Source organism: Plectropomus leopardus, chromosome 21 (assembly GCF_026936395.1).
Source record: "Plectropomus leopardus strain MGB_pleo_1.0 chromosome 21, ASM2693639v1, whole genome shotgun sequence".
NCBI classification, from domain to species: Eukaryota; Metazoa; Chordata; class Actinopteri; order Perciformes; family Serranidae; genus Plectropomus; species Plectropomus leopardus.
Genome location: NC_142196.1, coordinates 6,836,755 through 6,855,201, shown reverse-complemented (window position 1 = coordinate 6,855,201; position 18,447 = coordinate 6,836,755). Strand labels below are relative to the sequence as shown.

The window sequence follows — 18,447 nt, the reverse complement described above, 5'->3', positions numbered from 1 at the left end:
GTTTGTCTATTTCTTGTGTGCTCAAAGAGAAAATGAAAAAATGTAAAAGCAGCAGAACAAGAGGGTCTCTTTCTGATTTTGTTCTGCAGCCTTGTGGCTTTGCACGATGGAGTAAGCAGGGTTTGGGTTACACAATTTACATAACATGATTTACCTTTAGTTTATATACAACTTATTGCACATCATTAGCACATCGTATAACAATTACATTACACCACAGATAACATGTAAAACGTGATCATTCTTCAATGAATTATTGCAAAGAGCACTTTGATCGAGGCTGGTTGATATCTGATTGAATGGGGTAACAGAGATGATATGCAAATTATGGCTAAAATAAATCCTGCATTCTGTATAGATTTTGGAAATAAAGCTGGACTGAATGCCATGTTTGAATATCCCATTTAGTTCTTGACTCTCATCTATAGCAGGTGATCAGTTTTCTGAATAAGATCAAGTTACATTATCTGTCTATTACTGGCCGCTGGTTTTAGTAATGAGCTACCACTAGGAGGCTTCCTTTTTTATTCAGCCCGTCCACTTTTTGACCGAGACATTAGATGTTTTCAATAAAAGTCTTAGGCAGTCGTAGTCTTCATAATCCTCAGTATCTCTTTTTCATACATCCAGCTGTCAAATATTCACTGTCAGCCCAAGATGAAATCTATTCTTATGCAGTCATCAACAGATGTCCAATGTATTAGTCAGCACTGACTTTGATATATTTATGTCTTGGCACAGACATTGTTCTCAAAGGGAGCCATACATCAGTGATTAGCAGTGCCAGAAGAGCGTATGGATGCAAGCCATACACTGTAGTGTCTCCCCATTGTCTGGGGTAATTTCCTTTACACACTGCAGCCAGCCATGTTCTGTTCAATTCCCTGTGAGTCCAGTTACGCCTGAGTAAGACCCGGTTCTGTTAAATCTTCTAAATATAAGCCAATGGGAGTCCTCAGTCATCAGCTAGCACTGTAAACTCATCACGTCTCCCAATGACTTTACAATACCTCATACTCTGCACGCTTAGCACAGTCAAATAAAGGGATTAGGTGGTGGATATGAGCCTGTTGATTTACTGCTACCTCTCTGGTATCTGGGTTTCTCCACGTTTTATGATCTGATGTGTCGTAAAAGTTTGGGGAGAGAGGTTCATTGTCGCGCCGTGTTGCATGTCAGGGGCCAAGGCCACGATGGCTATCAGGGGCCGTCTCGGTAGAGCCCACGTGTCCGGCTGAGTTTTACAGTCCTGTCTGCAGTGCTTCCTCAGGCCCTGTCACGCTACATTCAACTGCACTAAAGCACACATGGCTTATTATAGCATGCAAGGGATAGCGATCTCTCCCCTGCTCTCACTCACTCTTTTTTTTTTTTTTTATCATTGTTTGCTGTTACGTTATCACTCTCTGAACATGACTTGTTTTCATTTGCCTTTGTTCATCTCTCCGGCTGCCTGTCATCCTCCCCTCTCATTTTGCGACATGCCACTTGGGAGTTTTTCTTTTTTAACTTTTGTCTGGGCTCTTTTGTTGTGTGATGTCTCATTAAAGAAATCCAAACTTCTGTTTCTGTCTGTCTCGCTCTTTAGCTGCCGTTTCGTAACTCATCAGACCTTTAATCATTCTCATTCTGTTTGTGTGTCTTGGTGAATCATTGTCTCTGCTGTGTTTTTTTTTAAATATTAATTTGCTTTCATTTTTATTCAAATAGCCTCAGCCACCATGACCTTCAATCACAGAGATTTCAATGCCAAGGCTAGCATGTCTGGAATGTAATCTGGTCTTCTTGTGCGTGTTTTTATGCTTGTGGTTGTTTTAATAAGCCTGCTGAAGTCTGCTGGTGTTTGACATTACCTTGGCAGCAGCATTTTGGAAGGTGCTTTTTGTGTAATGGAAGAGCTCAGCTGTGGTTGTCTTATTGTAATAGGCCTCTTAGTAGCGGCTCAGGTTTAGCTGTGGGGAAGGGTTATGGGTGAGGGTTGAATGGAGTGAGACTTGAATGAATAACACAGTATTGATGTGTGGCTAACATCCAAGATACACTAACAGAGATCCACCACAAACTGTCTGTCATCCAGCTGCTTTAGATAGCACCAACCCACAAAATTGTCTGTTCAAAGGCCAGATATGTGGAGACTAGATGTGATAGTCATGCAGTGATATTCATTCCTCCTCCTCTTCCTGTTCCTCTGCAGGGTAGAGGAGGCCATGCCTATCGGAGTCTTCCTCGTGATGCGAGTGGCTGGACCACTCAGTTCCAGAGAGAAATGACTAGGTCTTCCCTGAGTGCCAACCATCCAATGGTGGACCGATGGCTTGACAGACAGGAACAGGTATGGAGGCAGGCTTATCTAGCAAGAGACCAGTTTTTTTTGTTTTAACCTATTGTTATGAAGTAAATGTTTATTCAACAATATAATAGCTACAGAATAATGATCAAAATTTTAAAAAGACGCTGTAGCTCCCTTAAGTGCAATTTATTAGCACATCCATTGGTGACATTCAGAGCAATTGCTCTTCCTCAGACTGCATTAAGACTATAGAATAATGACACCATCTGGATTTAGGTAAGTTCCATATAAGTTTTTCTTTCACTATGCAATTCTGTCTGCCTCGATGAACAGTCTCCCGAAGAAATGAAGGCTGACAGACATTCAGTCAGGCTGGCAGCCTGGCACCATTTTATCTGCTTTTATGCCTCCATTATAGAGTAGAGCAATGAATAGAGTCGCACTTTTGCCCTGTGTTGTGGGTAGCTGATGTTCAGTAGGTATTTGTGACGATGGTGCCAACAATAATACCATCTGAAAATGCTGGGAGGGCATTTGCTTAGCTTTTAAAGACGGGGAATCTTGACTTGTACAAAATAAGCAGGTTGTTGTTGGTTCTCACACAGCACTAAAATGAAGTGTGGATAGGTCTGGCTTTGTAAGACTAATTTCAGGTAGCGACCAGGATTTTAAAAAAGTCAACATTCAGATAGAGGAGCGAGAGGAGAATTCTGTCTGAATCAGTCATGACATGACATACCTTTTGTGATTTTATCTTTCATGTGTGGGTATTTCATTCCCAGTTTCATGGCTCCTCTGGTGATGGATAATACTCCACACACTGCTCTAATATGTTGCTGCATTTACTCTTCAATGAATCCAAAAAAAGTTTCGGGTTGGCCTGACTGCCTTATACTCGTGTTACTTTCAGGAATAGTTCAACGTCATCAGTGGTCCAAAAAAAGAAATCCCTGGTCTTACTTTCCACCATTTTTGTAGTGTTTTCTGTAAATAAGCAACCAACTGAAGGGAAGACAACATCGTCACGTGCATGCTCAGTGCATGCTCAGTGCATGTGAATGGTCATGTTAGTATTGGATACATTAATTCTAGATTAAGTAAGGGTGTTAATTTGAGTGTGAATGGCTGTCTGTCTCTTTGTGTCAGCCCTGTGATAGTCTTCCAACCTGTTCAGGGTTGTACCCATTTGGCTAATGTCAGCTGCCCCCCATGACCCTGAATAGGATAAACAGTGACAGATAATAGATGGATGGATACTGTATGCCGCACTATTTCTGGCAGGTATTATAATCTATATACGGGAATGGTTTCCCTGCCAGTCTTGTTGCCCTAATAATATATCCCACTGAGTGACAATGACATTTAACATATCCCATCTGGGTAAGACATGAATCCAACACCTTTAAATATCATGAGTAGATTTAGTTCTTCAGCATGACTGGCCCTTGTGTTTGTACCTCTCTCTATAAGCAGAAAACACAAACATGCTGCATTGTGTCACCATGCATCATACCCTGCCATAGTGTTACAGCAGTGACAGATTACAGAGCGGTGATTATAGCCACACTGAGTTCTCACTGCCCCAGCCAACTTGAAACAGAGATGGTGACTGACATCAGACTTCATACTGCTGTTCCATGCAGCGATACTTTTCATAAAGTAACAGCACACACTGTTAGTCATTGCAGGCTCGTCTCCTCACTTCACACCTCCTCGCTCTGTCGGCACTTTGTGATTGTCTCACTCTGCGACGGGTCCCTCTACTCCTCAACCTGTCAGAGGAGAGAAAAAATGTTCCCTTTAAAAGTTATTAAAAGTGACAGAGGCTCTCTGCTGGGAGAACAGAAATGACCTTGGGAGGTGTCGGACATGCTGAGCGCAACGTGAAAAGGATTTTTCCCAGTTTGTGTGTCAGTCTCTGCCCATCACTGCCTTGGCTACCTGCTCCTCCGATCTACGTAGGAGGTGTTTAATCTATCCCTCCTTCATGTTATAGAATAAGAGCAGAGCAAAGCAAAGGTGTGAGACAATGAGAGACAGAAAAAAGAGTGAAGCAAATGCACAAGTAAATTAGGAAATAACAAGAGTCAAAATGAAAAAAAGAGCTCATTGACATTCAAGCTGCCAAACAAGTTGCTGTTGGCTTATTTTTTCTGTGCTGTATTCCATTCAGCTTGCCAAGGCTCTCACCTGAATGTCTGGGCCTCCGTGCTGTGGGTGTCTAGGTGGTCCGCCTGCCTTTCTCTTCGTTGTTTAATTGAAAATCAGCCCGGTGAAGGTTGTGTGTCATTGTTATGGAGGCCATCGTTCTTTGAGGAAATATTCTCACTCTGAAAAGTTCTCTATTTGTCACTGACTAGACAGTCTGTCAGGACAAAGCAATCCAATGAAAAAGAAGCTACTAGTGCATTTTATGTATTTTTGCAGTGTTACACCAATGTTATTACTAGCCAAGCCATAAAACACACAGACACACAAACTTTTAGCAAGGAATCAAAGCAAATCCTAACATTGGAGAAACTGGAGAAAATTTGTTTTTGAAAGACTTTTCTATATATAGAGGTTATAATCAGATTACCCCACACAATTACGTTTAACATACTTGAACCTTTATTTAAACCATGACATGACTTATTAAAGGTCTAGCGTAGGATTTGGTGGCATCTAGAAAACTAGAAAGGGTAGAAAGGGTTTAAGTAGCTTAAAGAAGGCAAAACAGTGCAGGACAGACATAAATTTGTGAGAAAATTAAATAAAAGATTACTATAAGGTTTCCAGGTTAATGCTTATAAGCAAGTATCTCATAAAAAAAAGAGATTATTATTCCAGAGCCAACATCAATATGTAAACATTAAATGAATAACAGCAGGAGTGTCACAGTGTGAGCATAAGCATCCAGGTGCCTAATTCTCAGTGCTACCTGCGTCTTTGTAATCTGACAGCTGTATGACTAAGATGATTCACGAAACACAAATCCGCTCATTAGAGGTGACAAGGTGTAGGTTTCAAAGAGGCACCTCGTCGCCCAGTTGTTTCCTTCCATGACTGGATGTATCTCAGGCTTGATCGCTGCCGTTCCCTCCCACACATAACTGTTTGATATTTTCTCTTGTTTGTCTGTTTGATGGGCGGGCAGCACAGCAGCATCGAATTGGAAGATAAAAACACACGGCGTGGGTTAATTAAAAAGAATTGTGATCAGTGCTAAAGCGCTGGTGGAGATAATGAGTGTTCACACACACACACAAATGCACACATACATCTGCGCCAAGGTTTAAGAAAAATCATATCAATTAGCAGTTGTTTGTTTATCATGGATTATTTATCTCCTGTACTTTACTGTTCTGTTTTATGAGTAAAGATAAAAGCAAAAAAAAAAAAGAAAAGTAAGAAAGGGCATCACACGCATTTCGTGCTATTTACTGATATAGCTGATGCACTCTTTACTTTGTGTGTGTGTGGGTGTCTGCGTCATGCTCCAGCAGTATCTTTTCTTATCTTAGTGCATACACACCTACCCGAACCAAACTGTACCTTAAGTTTTTAAGCACTTCTTCCAACATCAAATCTTTTCATTTAATGGCAGCTCTGCTGTGCCCTGTAATCTTAAAGTGCTTCACTTCACCATTTATATTTAAGCAGGCCTTCCCACCCCCTGATATAAATTAGGAATGTGAAGTCAGGCTGAGTAAAATGACACATTGACTTTATTCGCTTAAAATACCAAAGAGATTGTTAAAGTTGAAGTTGGAGGACGACACCATTAACTGTACAATCTGTGATTCTGTCGTCACCATGAGAACCCAGATGTGATAAAGTCAGTGAGGGATTCGGTTGCAGAGGAGCAACTGTAGATGCAGGAGTGGTTCTTTGAGAAGTTTATTTTACATTACACAACTTGAATATAGTTGGATGCAAACAGAATTATCCTCTCAACAGTGTTGTGGTCAATGTCACCTAAAATGACACCAAGTCATGATGGAGATCAGAGTGTTTTGAGACCGAGACAAGACCAAAACTGTAAAGCACTGAGACCAAGTCCAGACCAAGAGTGGGGTAGTGTGAGACCCAGTCAAAACCAAAACTCTAAGGCTTTGAGACCAAGTCAAGACCAACCAGCACAAGTCTCACACTGTATGACACACTTATGATTAAAGGTGGAAAAGGACTCAAATTGATCTGAAGATCAGCATTCCCATAAAACACCCACAGAAACAAATGAAGATTCCTCCACATCTTCCTTTTTTATTGCTGCACTGTATATATGTGAGCACGTATCATAGTATAAAGAGAAATGTCTTGATAAACTAATTAAAAGGCATTGCAGAGGTGAATTATGTGTGTGGGAATTTGCCTTTGTTTTCTGTGAGTAAACAACCAAACACTGCGGAGGGGAAATCAATGGAACCATCTTCGTTCAATACTCCTTTTTTTGCACTCACAATCTTGTGATATCCTTGAAGTTCCCTGTTCTAGTGATATCCCTGAAGTCTTGAAGCAGAAGGATGAGCCCTCCAACTAAAACCAACTAAAGATGTGGTTGAGTCTGAGATGAGACCAAAACCTCAAAAAGTGGTTTTGTGACCAACACTGAAGTACTGCAACACTGCCTCTGACACCGAGCAGTATTGATAGCAATGATCACCCCCTAAACCTGGAATCTATGTTAAATCTTAATAACAAGATAGTTTGATGAATTTTAAGTTTGGTGTCTTCTTGTTAGTTTCTTTTCTTTTGTGCAAACATTCAGCAGACAACACTGATCACAAGGCTGTTCTGTCTCTGTTGTCATATCTGGAAAGTACGCCTGCCTGCCTTGTCTTATGTTTATCTAACCAGTCAATAAATTCACTTTAGTGTCAAACAATTCCATCGGAGATTCAGGGAGCTCCAGCCCTTCAATCCCTCACCACCCAATCCACACTTGCGCACACACACTTTGCCAAATGTGGCGTGGAGAAGAGCCTGCTCTATCAGCCCATATACGCCAAGGCCTTTTGAGTTATTCTTTATATAAACAGCTGACATTAACATTGGCCTATTATCCCACTGATGAATGCTAATGGGCCTTCCCGCTCAGCATTGCACACGCACACGCACACACACACACACACACACACGCACACAAGCTTACACATGCACACACACATTTGGATCTGGCTGAGTGCCTCTCCACTGTATTATTTTGCAGCCTTGATGAGGGACCGGAGGCCATTATCATGAGCTGTACCAGAGGCAGGGATGACACCAGCTGTCAGTCATAGAGGGATTTAACCCAATAAAAACGGCTCACATGGAGAGAGACAGAGGTGTTTGAAGTGTATTCAAAAAGTTCAGAGTTTAAGGGTTTCAGATGCAGCGCAGACAGACATTTTACCAGAAATACTGATTGCCATGTGTTATTTATAGAACATTTTCAAAAATCTGGTCTGAATTCATTCATTGATTTATTTTTTGGCTTACAGTATAGTGCTTTGTAATTCTGTTCCGCCCTTAACAAATTGAAAGAAAGAGAGATTATAAGAAACAGAAAAAAACCTCAAAGTGTTACATAACAGAGTCAAAGACATGTCTGAGTGGAAACAGCTCTGATCAGCCATCTTTGATCAAGCCTCCAACTTATGAAGAGCCTCCCTCTCTTTGTTGTCTAAATGAGACACCTTGTCTGGCGAGTTTTAAAGGAAAGCAAAGTGGCGAGGTGCCCGGCTAAATCATCGAGCCAACACGTTGAATGTAAGAGGATGAGTTTGTTCAACTTCAATCTGAAAGAAAAGAACCAGGAGCAGTGTGAACACACTCCTCTTCTGTCCTTTTGTATTGTCGCGTCAAAGATTTCTCACCAAACAAACACAGATTGGCATTTGTGAACTGATTTGTCTACTTTTTTTCTCACTGTTTTTCCATCTCTCTTACTTCAGTAAGAAGCCAAGTGTTTACAAAGTGCAGTTTGACTTTTGCACAATTAATAGCTATGCCAAGAAAGCCCAGTGCATAAATATATCATTATTAGATTTTTAAGTCCTTTGGTGAAATGTGACTGATATTATTCGCCAGATATGATACTCACAGTTATTTGTAACTCTACTCTATAGTGGAGTGGTAGCCTTGATGTACAATGTTAACATCCTTTTTTTTTTTTTTTTTAATGTGGGTTAAACAAACGAACCAACTCTGCCACACATCGTCACATGTCATCCATTTCATCCATCTCATCATCTTTAGAGATTTTGCATTTCTAAATTATTTCATCTTGCTCTTTCTGCTTTCTTGCTGTGTGGAGATAAGCCTCCTTCACCATAAATGCTGTCAAAAGTTTTACTTAACTAATTTCCAAAGCAGCCTTCATAATTCTCAGCTGAGAAAAAGGCAGAAAAAACATGCAGAAAACAAAAAAACTAAATACGACCCCAAATCGCAGACATCGATTTGCACAAGGCTAATATTATCACATGACCTCTGTGTTTGGTGAAATTTAGTTGGTGATTTGCAGTGTAATTTTTACTCAACAAATTATGGACATGGCAGATTTGCATGTGAATAAGAAAACAGACCACCCTTGCAATCACTGCAAATTATAGAGGACCCCAGAGGGGTGGCAGTCGCTCAGGAGGTAGAGCAGGTCGTCCACTAATTAAAAGACTTGCGGACCAATCCTCAGCTCTTCCAGTCTGCATGTCAAAGTATCCTTGGGCAAGATCATGAACCCCCAAATGTGAGAAGCAGGTAGCACCTTGTATGTTAGCTTTGGCCACTCGATTGTGAATGTGTGTGTGTGTGTGTTAATAAGTGACTGTGACCCTGTGGTCAAAAACTGCTTGGAGTGCAAAAAAGACTAGAAAAGTACTATATAAGTGCAAGTCCATTTGCCATCCAGGTAATACTAGTCCCATATCAATAGGGCTTTTGTCAACCTGAGTGCTTTTTGCATGTTTTTGTCTTACTATAGCAGCCAGTTGACCTTGAAGTGGAGTCGCTATGCTGTGTTTACTACAACAGATACAGCGATTCCTTGAGGTCTACTATTTGGGTAGATCGTCAGTTTGACAAAGAAATGACTGAGCTGATTTCTTTTTAACTGAGGTGTTTTGGAAAACTGTAGACTTTCAATCCCTGCCCTGAACATCATTACCATCGATCTCTGGTGGTGAGTAAAATGTCTTCATGACCAATAGCAGTGGTGGATGAAGTACCTGAAAGCCACATGTGAGTTAAGTTACAGATATCAGAAAATTTACCAGAAAATGACTTTGGTAGAAGTAAAAGTCACCTAAAAGAATATTTCTTGAGTAGAAGTCTTTAAGTATCTTATAGTTTCTGTACTTAAATGTCAAAATGATTTTATTATATTAAATGTACTTAAGTAGTGAATGTAAAAGTACAAGGAAATGCTGGTAGTGTTTTGTTTTTTTCATTAAGTACACCACCTTAAAAATGGACGTTACATCTGAATAAAAACAAGTTTTTTTTCACAAGTTAAAGAATTTAAACAAAATGTATTTTTTCCTTCCCGCCAATTTCTTTATTTATTTATCAATGCCCTCCTCCCTTCCACCCTTTCATCCCTATTTTGTAGTAACTAAAATGCTTAGTGGAATTGTATTCGTATTGTATTGTGTAGCGGAATATAAGTGAAAGTCAACAGAAATTTAAAGAAGGAGAAAAACTCAAGAACAGACAGTCCCAAAAAATACACAAGCATTGTAACAAAGTATTATTAGTTTGTTATGCCTGACCAATAGGCATAATGAACAGACATGTTATAATACCCTGTTAATTAAAAAAATACAATGAATGCATTGACAAACATTTCAGAATCAGAGTAAGTTCTGATGTTAAGTACCCCCCCCTCCAAAAAAAAAGAAAGAAAGAAAAGAAAAAAACATGACTCCTTTGAAAACCCTCTGGAGGGTCAATTTTGCATGAAAGTTAGCATTTAATTCTCGGTGCTGTTGTTGGTGAATGAACTTGGTCTTCTCTGCTGACGAGGTTGTTGGTAAAGCCCACACAGTCTGCAGACCCTGAGGCGAGCTGCGGGCAACGTTAGAGCACTTGAGCATGGAGAGAAAACACAACAATAACCCCCCCCAAAACCCTGCCTGCCTGACACAGTCTCTTTTTCTGGGCCTCTCTCTGTCTGTTTGTACGTGTCTCTCTGAATGACTTAGAGACAGCGACTACACATGTGGACAGTGAGGTGAGACAGGAGAGCTCACCTGTTTCTCTTCTCTCCAGGGCTACCTGGTTAATGCAGTGTTTGCAGTGCATGAGGTTTAGATAAATCTGCGCCAATGTTTGATAAAGAGCAGGTTGGGGTTTTTGTTGGGTGAGGGAGAGTGCACAGAAAAACAGCAACCCACATTCCAGAGCAGTGCAGTCAGTCCCGCTCTGATGTCCCGTGTCTGCAGAGAGGACTTTGCTCTTATCCAGGACTGGCCTCTTAATTCTCCCTGCAACACACATGGGAAGGTTGCTCCAAAACAGTTGCAGGACTATACAAGGGCCCTTGTGCTTGGTTAGTCCAAAGAAGAACACTTCAGTGTATGTGTACGTGCAAGATGTACTCCTGATGTCTTCTAATTGCTTCCTGTTGGGCCTGACCAGCAGGTGCTGCTGTGTATTTAACATTGACTCCAAACACACAGCAGTCCAGACAAAAAAAGACAGTTTCTCTTTCCTGCTCACTCTCTCTCTTCCTGAAATATTGTGACTTTCTTTCAGTGAATAATATCAACTCTATCAAAGAATTACCTCAAGAAAAGATTGAATTTAAGAATCTGATCAGAAATGCACCAGACATACATTTTTTTTTTTTTACACAGTGGATCTTTTTTTTCTCTTCTGTGAGTGTTGTGTAAATAGCAGCTCACTCGAGATGCTTCAGTCCAGCGTAGGACCTGAGTGAGAAAAATGCAGCCCTGGGTGTCACACAATGGTCACTCCACTCTTAATTAGCCACCGCCACTGAACCCCTGCTGGAACGTTGTGACCCTTGTCAGACCAGAGCAGCTTTTCTTTTTTCTAGCATTTCTCCCAAGGCCTGCACTGTTTTTCAAGCCTCATTTAGTACTGGTCACCTCCTCTTTCACCTCTAAATAGGCTTGGGCAGTTAGCTTCAGCGCTGTACTGACTTGTATTGCTTGTTGTTTGACTTAAGCTATTGTCGGTGAGTGATGGGGAAATGAATGCCTCAGCTTTTCTCTTATTATATTCTTAATTGTGTTGATGATAATATCATAAAAAACAATTTATAAGAAAAGCAGGACAGAGGAGCAATTTGTTGAGATGTCCTTGATCATCATCTTATTTATTACTCCTTTATGGAGGACCAGGACATCTAACCTTCCTGTACTGGGAGCAAGAAAAATGTCCCACAGTAATTAATCAAAGTAACAATATTATCCCCAGTATTTTGAGGTTGAAATAAAAGTGCAAAATCTTCCCAAGGTTTTGGCATCAAGCACATTTTTTGAAGCAAAATTTGATTTACAGCTGTTTATCAATGAGATAACTTTAGTTATAAAGTTTCCTCTCAATATGTTTCAGCCACCATCTGTCTGTACAATGCTGCGCACAGCCAGAAGCAACACATACGTTACAGATGTACTGCATTTCTATCATAAGATAAGTGTGTGTCTCTGTGTGTGTGCTCAAAGGAGGTCAGGTATCTCTCTCCCACCTCTCTCTCTCACTCACACACACACACACACATGCACGCACACACACACACACACACACCAACACAGACTGCTGGTAGTGTCATTTAGTTGATTCATTCCACAGCAGGGCAAGTAGATTGTAAATGAGCAATTATTTAAAAAAAAATAATGCTATTTAACATCTCATTATTAACTTAGCATCTTTGTTAGAAATAAACTGTTGTGATAATCACCATGAACCTTAACATTTGCGTATGTGTGTGTGCGTGTGTGTGTGTGTGTGTGTGTGTGTGTGAGATTTATATTGAGTACACGCCAGTTAATCATCCACCCGCTTTTCTGCCCAGAAGCTTTTCTCACTCGGCTCTTTGCGTCTATTAGCATTCAGGAAGGCCCCCCTCTCACCTTCACACACACACACACACACACACACACACGCAGCATAGACACACCAGGACAGACAGAGAATGAGAATGATAGAAATAAGTGCTTAACAATTCAGAACAACTTTCACAACTTAATCCCCAGCACATAACACAGCAGACAAATGTAGTTCCCAAGGACAGCATGTGAAAAGGCCGCCAGCAGGGGACTGGAAGAGAGACAAAGCCCAAAATGTTGCTCGACTCAGAATTGGGAATCAGCCCTCTTTAGAAAGAAGAAGAACAAAAAAAGCTGTCATTCTCTGTTGTTCCACGACAAAGTTTCATGCCACGTCGGCCTTTTCTTTCCCCTCTAAGCAAGATATCTCTTATTTTTTCTTGCTCTTCTTCGTTTTCTTGCCTTTTTTACTTAGTTGAGAATTGTGCAAATCGTGTCTCTTCTCTTATCTCTTCTGAGCAGGAGAGGAGGCGGCAGACATTTTATTTTTTTTTAAAGTTGCAAACACTCTTCTCTATCAGCTGTACTGTAGCCTGAAAATGTTTAACCTGTCTTCTGCAGGCTATGTGTGGATGTGTGTGCGACTAGACAGTTCAGATTAGAATTTGACTGATTTGGGCTCCCGACGGTTGATGCCGATGTTTTTTTTTTTATGCTCCCCGAGAGCTTTTTGTGCCATCTTTCAAATCTGACTTTTTATATGCAAAAACTTCCCCCTGAGAATTAAAAAATGTTGCTTTTGCATGTTGCAGTTAATACTTTGTCATGATATTCAGTGGTTAATAAAACACTAGTATCGTATTTGGTTTCAAACATAGAGGTTTTGTGTCCTTCCTCTTTGTGCTAAAGCTGTCTCTCTCTCGCTGTGTTCCTCCTGTCAGGTCATTAGTAGTCACTGAGCTATGGGTGCTCTTCATCTCTCCTCATCTCGATTTTTCTCTCCCAAGTTTGCACTCATCTACCCGCTTCCTCCTCTCTCGGCGGTTAATTATTGCTCAGCTGTCGTTCTCTCTTGCACATTCACCTCATCACTGCGAACAGCCCTTCAGCAAGGCTGTCTGTGCTTAGGTTGTAAACACATCACCTTTTTTTTTTGACAAGTTTTGTTCAAATCCTTTTTTTCCCCTCACTTCAAAAAAAACAAAGACGAGTAGCTGTATTAAAACAATGTTTTAATCTGGTAGAAATCTGTTTACCTCATTGACTGTCACTTGTCTGTCCCTCTAACCTCCATCCTGTTTTTTCTGGCCAACACCTCTACAGTATCAGGGTGGCTATCCCTCTCTGCACCGTTGGTTGCGAACGTGTTAATTCTTGATTAGAGTTCACGCTTTCGCCTTCTCCGATTTGCTCCGTGGAGTGAGAAATCACTTTCTCAATGAGAATAATTGAACACGGGCAGGGGGGTGCCAGCTCATTACCCACAAATCACAGGGAGCAGGGGCACCTTAGCTGAAGACAATAATGACTTTAGGGAATAAAATGGGGCTGCCAGCGTGGAGCCCAACCAGTGTGGGCATCAGGGAACAAAGCTGGGAGAGGAAGATGCACACTCTTTACACTGTTTCTTAAGGTGAAATCTTTTTGTGCTTATCTTATTTTCAGTTGAATCCAGTTACATTTTTCAGAGAGGCAAGTGTCTGAGCTGTGAAGGGGGGTGATGTGTCTTTTGTAGGTGGAGCATGGCCACAATCCAGGCAAGGTGTTGCTGTTGTGAAGTTAATTACAGCCCTCTGGTTGGCAGTCAGAGCAAGAAAAAGTGTTCCTTAAATGATCTTTCAAAAAAACAGCAACACCAAAACTTAACTACACCTCAAAGAGAGAAATGAAGACATAGAGCCTAATAAAAGTATCTTCAGCAACAGCCACAGCTAAAAAGCTCCTTTTATGTCCGACACTGAGGCTCTAGATGGACTTTGGTGATTGACAGTGCCAGATTTCCCACAGTGCAAAGTTATTCACTCCTATTTATTTGATTCCTTTCTACTTTCTCACCCTCTCTTTTCCTCGCTGCTTTTTTTTTTAATATGCCACACATTTCCACTCTCCACAGAGTGCCAAATGAGTCCACTCTGACACAATGAGGTCCATTGTCACAATAGGCTTTTCTCACTGTTTTATAGGTCCCATTAGGGGGGCCAATGCTTTTAAGTTGCTGAAGGAATGTAATAAGGCCCCGGTCGACAGTAAACATCCACGTCTCGGGGCCACAGAGAAACACGAGACGGGCCCTTCTCACCATCTCAGCCGAAGAGACCCGTTTCATTTGCATCGGACGGAGAACAAAAGCGTTCACAGTTGGATGCGAACAGAGAGGAATGAGGTGGTTTCATTTCAGAGCCATGGAGATGGAGGAATAGAAAGCCTCTAAAGAGAGAGGGTGAGGAGGAGAGACATGGTAGTACGCCAATCAGTTCATTTCTTTTCCTCCCATGCACATGTAGCCATGGTAGCCAACCACTTTGTGCTGCACCACTGAGAGGTATTATTTGGATTCATTCAGAAATTGCTTCGTTCTTGATTGTGCACCATTTCTGTCCAGTTTTATTTCAAAATTTGATGGAGAAAAGCTGACATTAACTTACAAAGGAAACATACAGAGGCATATGTGGCAGCATAATGGTTGTAAAGGTCATGCTGCCACATCATGATAAAGATGTCACTGAGTGAAACTTTGTGTGTGTCTATCAAATGTCAAATGTTCTGTCAAATGGTCGTTGAACATTTTCTACCTTGTCATTCATTGTATTCCACATCCTGTAAGTAAAAGTGAAGATAACTTAGCCAGATGAAGCACAGATGCATGATTGGAGGTTAAAGGAGACACTGGTGTTCATTCACTTCAGTGCAGTTTGAAGGTGACGGCTTGGCCCTGACACACCAAGCCATCGGTCAGCTGACAGTCAATGCTGAGCTGTCCATGAGTGTCTGTCGCCTGAGTTGCTGTGTGTATCCTGTACTGTTGGCTCTTGTTGGCTCTTGGAAACACACTTTTTATATTTGGTGAGATTTCTCTTTAGCCATACATCTCTTTTGCAGAACTGTTTGTGTTTTTGTTTACTGGCACACGGTACATTTTTTGTATTACTTTTAACATTGGATTGTGGTTTAAATGTGTTAACTGGTCAACGATCGTCAAGACAGTCTTCCAGTTTTCCTTTTTGTAATGATGATTACAGACTACATCAGCCTGCTGGTGTGGAGAGTTATTTCCTTTCACACACACAGGCAAAGACATACGTGCTGGTTGGCTGTTGGTTGTAGTCTTTGCATGTGTGTTCATGTGCAACTTTTTGGCAGAGACAAAGGTGACACGAGGCGACGAAACAGTCAGCTGTCATCACAGGTGATTTTTTTTTATATCAATTTAGCATGTCTGTGCCTGAAGATTTTAAATTAGTTTTAGACACCAAAGATAATAAATCACAGCAAACATAATGTCAACTTATTTTTTTCTTAAAGGTTATGCTGTTATCTTGCAAGGCAATTGTAAGTTAAAAAAAAAAGAAATTTGAAACATCTTCTGTAAGGAAGCTCTGATATCCAAGATGAGGACAATATGAACTTTGTATCTTCTTTTACTAAGAAAGCTTATTTTTGTCAGGTAAATATAAAATCCAGGGTGTTGGGGCATCCCACCAACACATAAATTCACCACCCAGAAGACAAATGATTCCACGCTTGACTGCAATACCCTACCATAAAAATGTACCATAATCTTCATCAAGGTACCACTATGTTCCTAGTGATGGATTACCTATCTCAAGCTAGTTTTAATCCTCATATTTCAATGAAATGAAGAGACATCATCAGCTGTCTGAAAAATATGAAAAACTTTTCTGCAGTAAAACATGCAAAATCACTGGTGTAATCCTTTGAGCGTCTCAGGGCTGGATGCCCACATTGAATTTGGAATAACTCAGATTCCATTAATGTTGTCATTTTAGCAAGAAGCATCACAGTAATGGACCGCGCTTCTACCCGCAGAGCAGTTTTTTCCATTGGAATTCTCTTCCCCTCATGGTCCAGGTATACAGGCCATGGGAGCTGTTGTGTAGAATAGCACCCCCCCGCTGAGCTCCATCACAACATACTCTGATATTCCCATGTTATCATAATTTCAACCAAAACCATGCTGACAGCCTTTTTCATTTAGAAAACAGTAGAGCGGAGAAATACAAGTTGGTTTGCTTGTTGGGGTTTATGTGTGTATGTATGTGTGTGTGTGTGTCTCGGGTTGAATAGTGAGACTCCTGCTGATGTTTTATGATTGGCTGAAACACAAACAGATACCTTGATATGTATGCCTATGGGTAACACTGTGTGTGCTCGCCTCGTGTACTGTAGGAGCGTGTTCTCACATACACAGTGTTTACATGCTGCAAATTGACTATCCATGCTCCGATCTGTCTTGTTTGTTGTGACACTGATGATTTCCCTGTGCTCTTATCTCATCAGTGATTGCAATCACTTGTTGTGTCTAGCGAATAAATTAGCTTCAACTCTAACTAGCCCACTCCTTTGATCGATCAATATCTTTAATCGTGCACTAAGAGTTAGACGTATGCAAACAAAAAATTACTTTTTTTTTAAGTCTTAGAAAAATGCAAGGATGTATAAGTTGGTTTAACACAGATAGTGCCCCCTATTTCCCTCTTAACCCCCCCCCCCCTTTTTTTTTTGCACTAAAGCACATATCCCCACCATGCACCCACGCCCCCTTGCCCCTCCTTCCAGGGTTTGCAAGATTACCGTAGTTGTACCGGAGTCTTTTGGGACCTCTCTTCATTACCAGCCCTCCACAGGCCCCTCATCTCCACACAGCCCTCTTCATTTAGCCCCGGCTGAGAGCAAGGACTCGGCCAAATGGCTTTCTGTCTTCCCCCTTATCCAAGAATTTCAGCTTCCAATTAAAATGAAATGGAAAGTGCACCCCCACCTCACCCCACACTGCTCCCATGGCACTACAGATGAGTCCCCCTCCCCACCTGCTCAAACAAGGCAGCAAACAACGGCTGATGTGTGGAAAAGACCGTTCAACCCCTGTAATAACTCACTGCAATGTGTACCAAAGCTTTACTTCCCACTTAATTATTCATAGTTCAACATCATTCACCCTCATCCCCTCTTCTTCATTTCCTCCTTCTTCATGTTCAGTGTGTGTAGAGTTTGAGGTCACAGCGTGTTAAAACATCCTACAGAAGACTGACTCTTGCAGGAATAGCTGCTCTCCACATTCTCTCTCCCAATGCTGCCATTATTACCGATACAACATTTGCATCACAGTAACTTAAACTTTTGTATTAGATAGTTTGGGTGACAATTTGGCAGTGCAGGGAGTGTACTTTATAGCACTCCGTGCCACTCAATAAAACTGTGTGATTCTGACTCACGAAATTGCGGGAGCGGCTACTGAAAATAATAATAAAATGGAAAATGCATTTAATTGCAATCCAGATCGGAACCACGGGTGCTCTCATTGAAATTCAAACACCCGCTATTATTTCAACGGGGGTAACATTCGCTCACTGACCTTCACAGTTTGAAAGATGGATTAAACGTTCTGAGCAGTGGAAAGCAGACTGTCCTCCCACTTAATAAGCTCAAAATGATGATTAATCTGTGAAAAGCACCACAGAGCTCTTTTTAATGCATGGATAAAGACCCTGGATTCAGCTGGGACCGTCCGCTCAGCTGGGCTGCACACTCAACCCCCAGGATTATCTGTTCACAATCACCTCCCTTCACCTAAGCCAGGTGTCTGAGAAGTCATAATATCCCTTTTGAACTATTTTTTTTTTATATGCAGCAGAAACTCTAAATCTGCTTTAAACACCCCTTTGAAGTGCTATTGTAATGCAAAATGCTATGCACATTCAAACTCTTTGAAACACTCCTACTGTATTCAAACAACATTATTCACAGAGCTTGTAAGAGGAAGAAGTGCTCTGGACAAAAGCCGGTGACGATAACTCAATTCGCAGTAATTCCTACCCGTTTGAACCTCCGGCTCTCTGGTACAGGAGCGGTCTGCTCCGGTTGCCGCTATTATTGATGAGGTTTGGAAAAAGTCTCGGGCCTCTCCGTCCGCTTTGGGCCTTTGTTATTGACCTGGTGATT

The 18,447-nt window shown here is 41.2% G+C and overlaps 1 protein-coding gene across 6 annotated transcripts in view; it reads left to right on the top strand.

The window, feature by feature from the left end:
• The window catches only part of LOC121960465 (partitioning defective 3 homolog), a 383,207-nt gene that overhangs the window by 143,433 nt on the left and 221,327 nt on the right, over positions 1-18,447 (top strand). For 5 of the 6 annotated variants that reach the window (XM_088071632.1, XM_088071633.1, XM_088071634.1 and 2 more), the window contains exon 5: positions 2,195-2,332. The exons of the other annotated variant lie outside the window; for it this stretch is intronic. In XM_088071632.1, the coding sequence (XP_087927758.1) occupies positions 2,195-2,332 (138 nt within the window). The remainder of the gene's footprint in view (positions 1-2,194; positions 2,333-18,447) is intronic. 6 annotated transcript variants of the gene reach the window in all.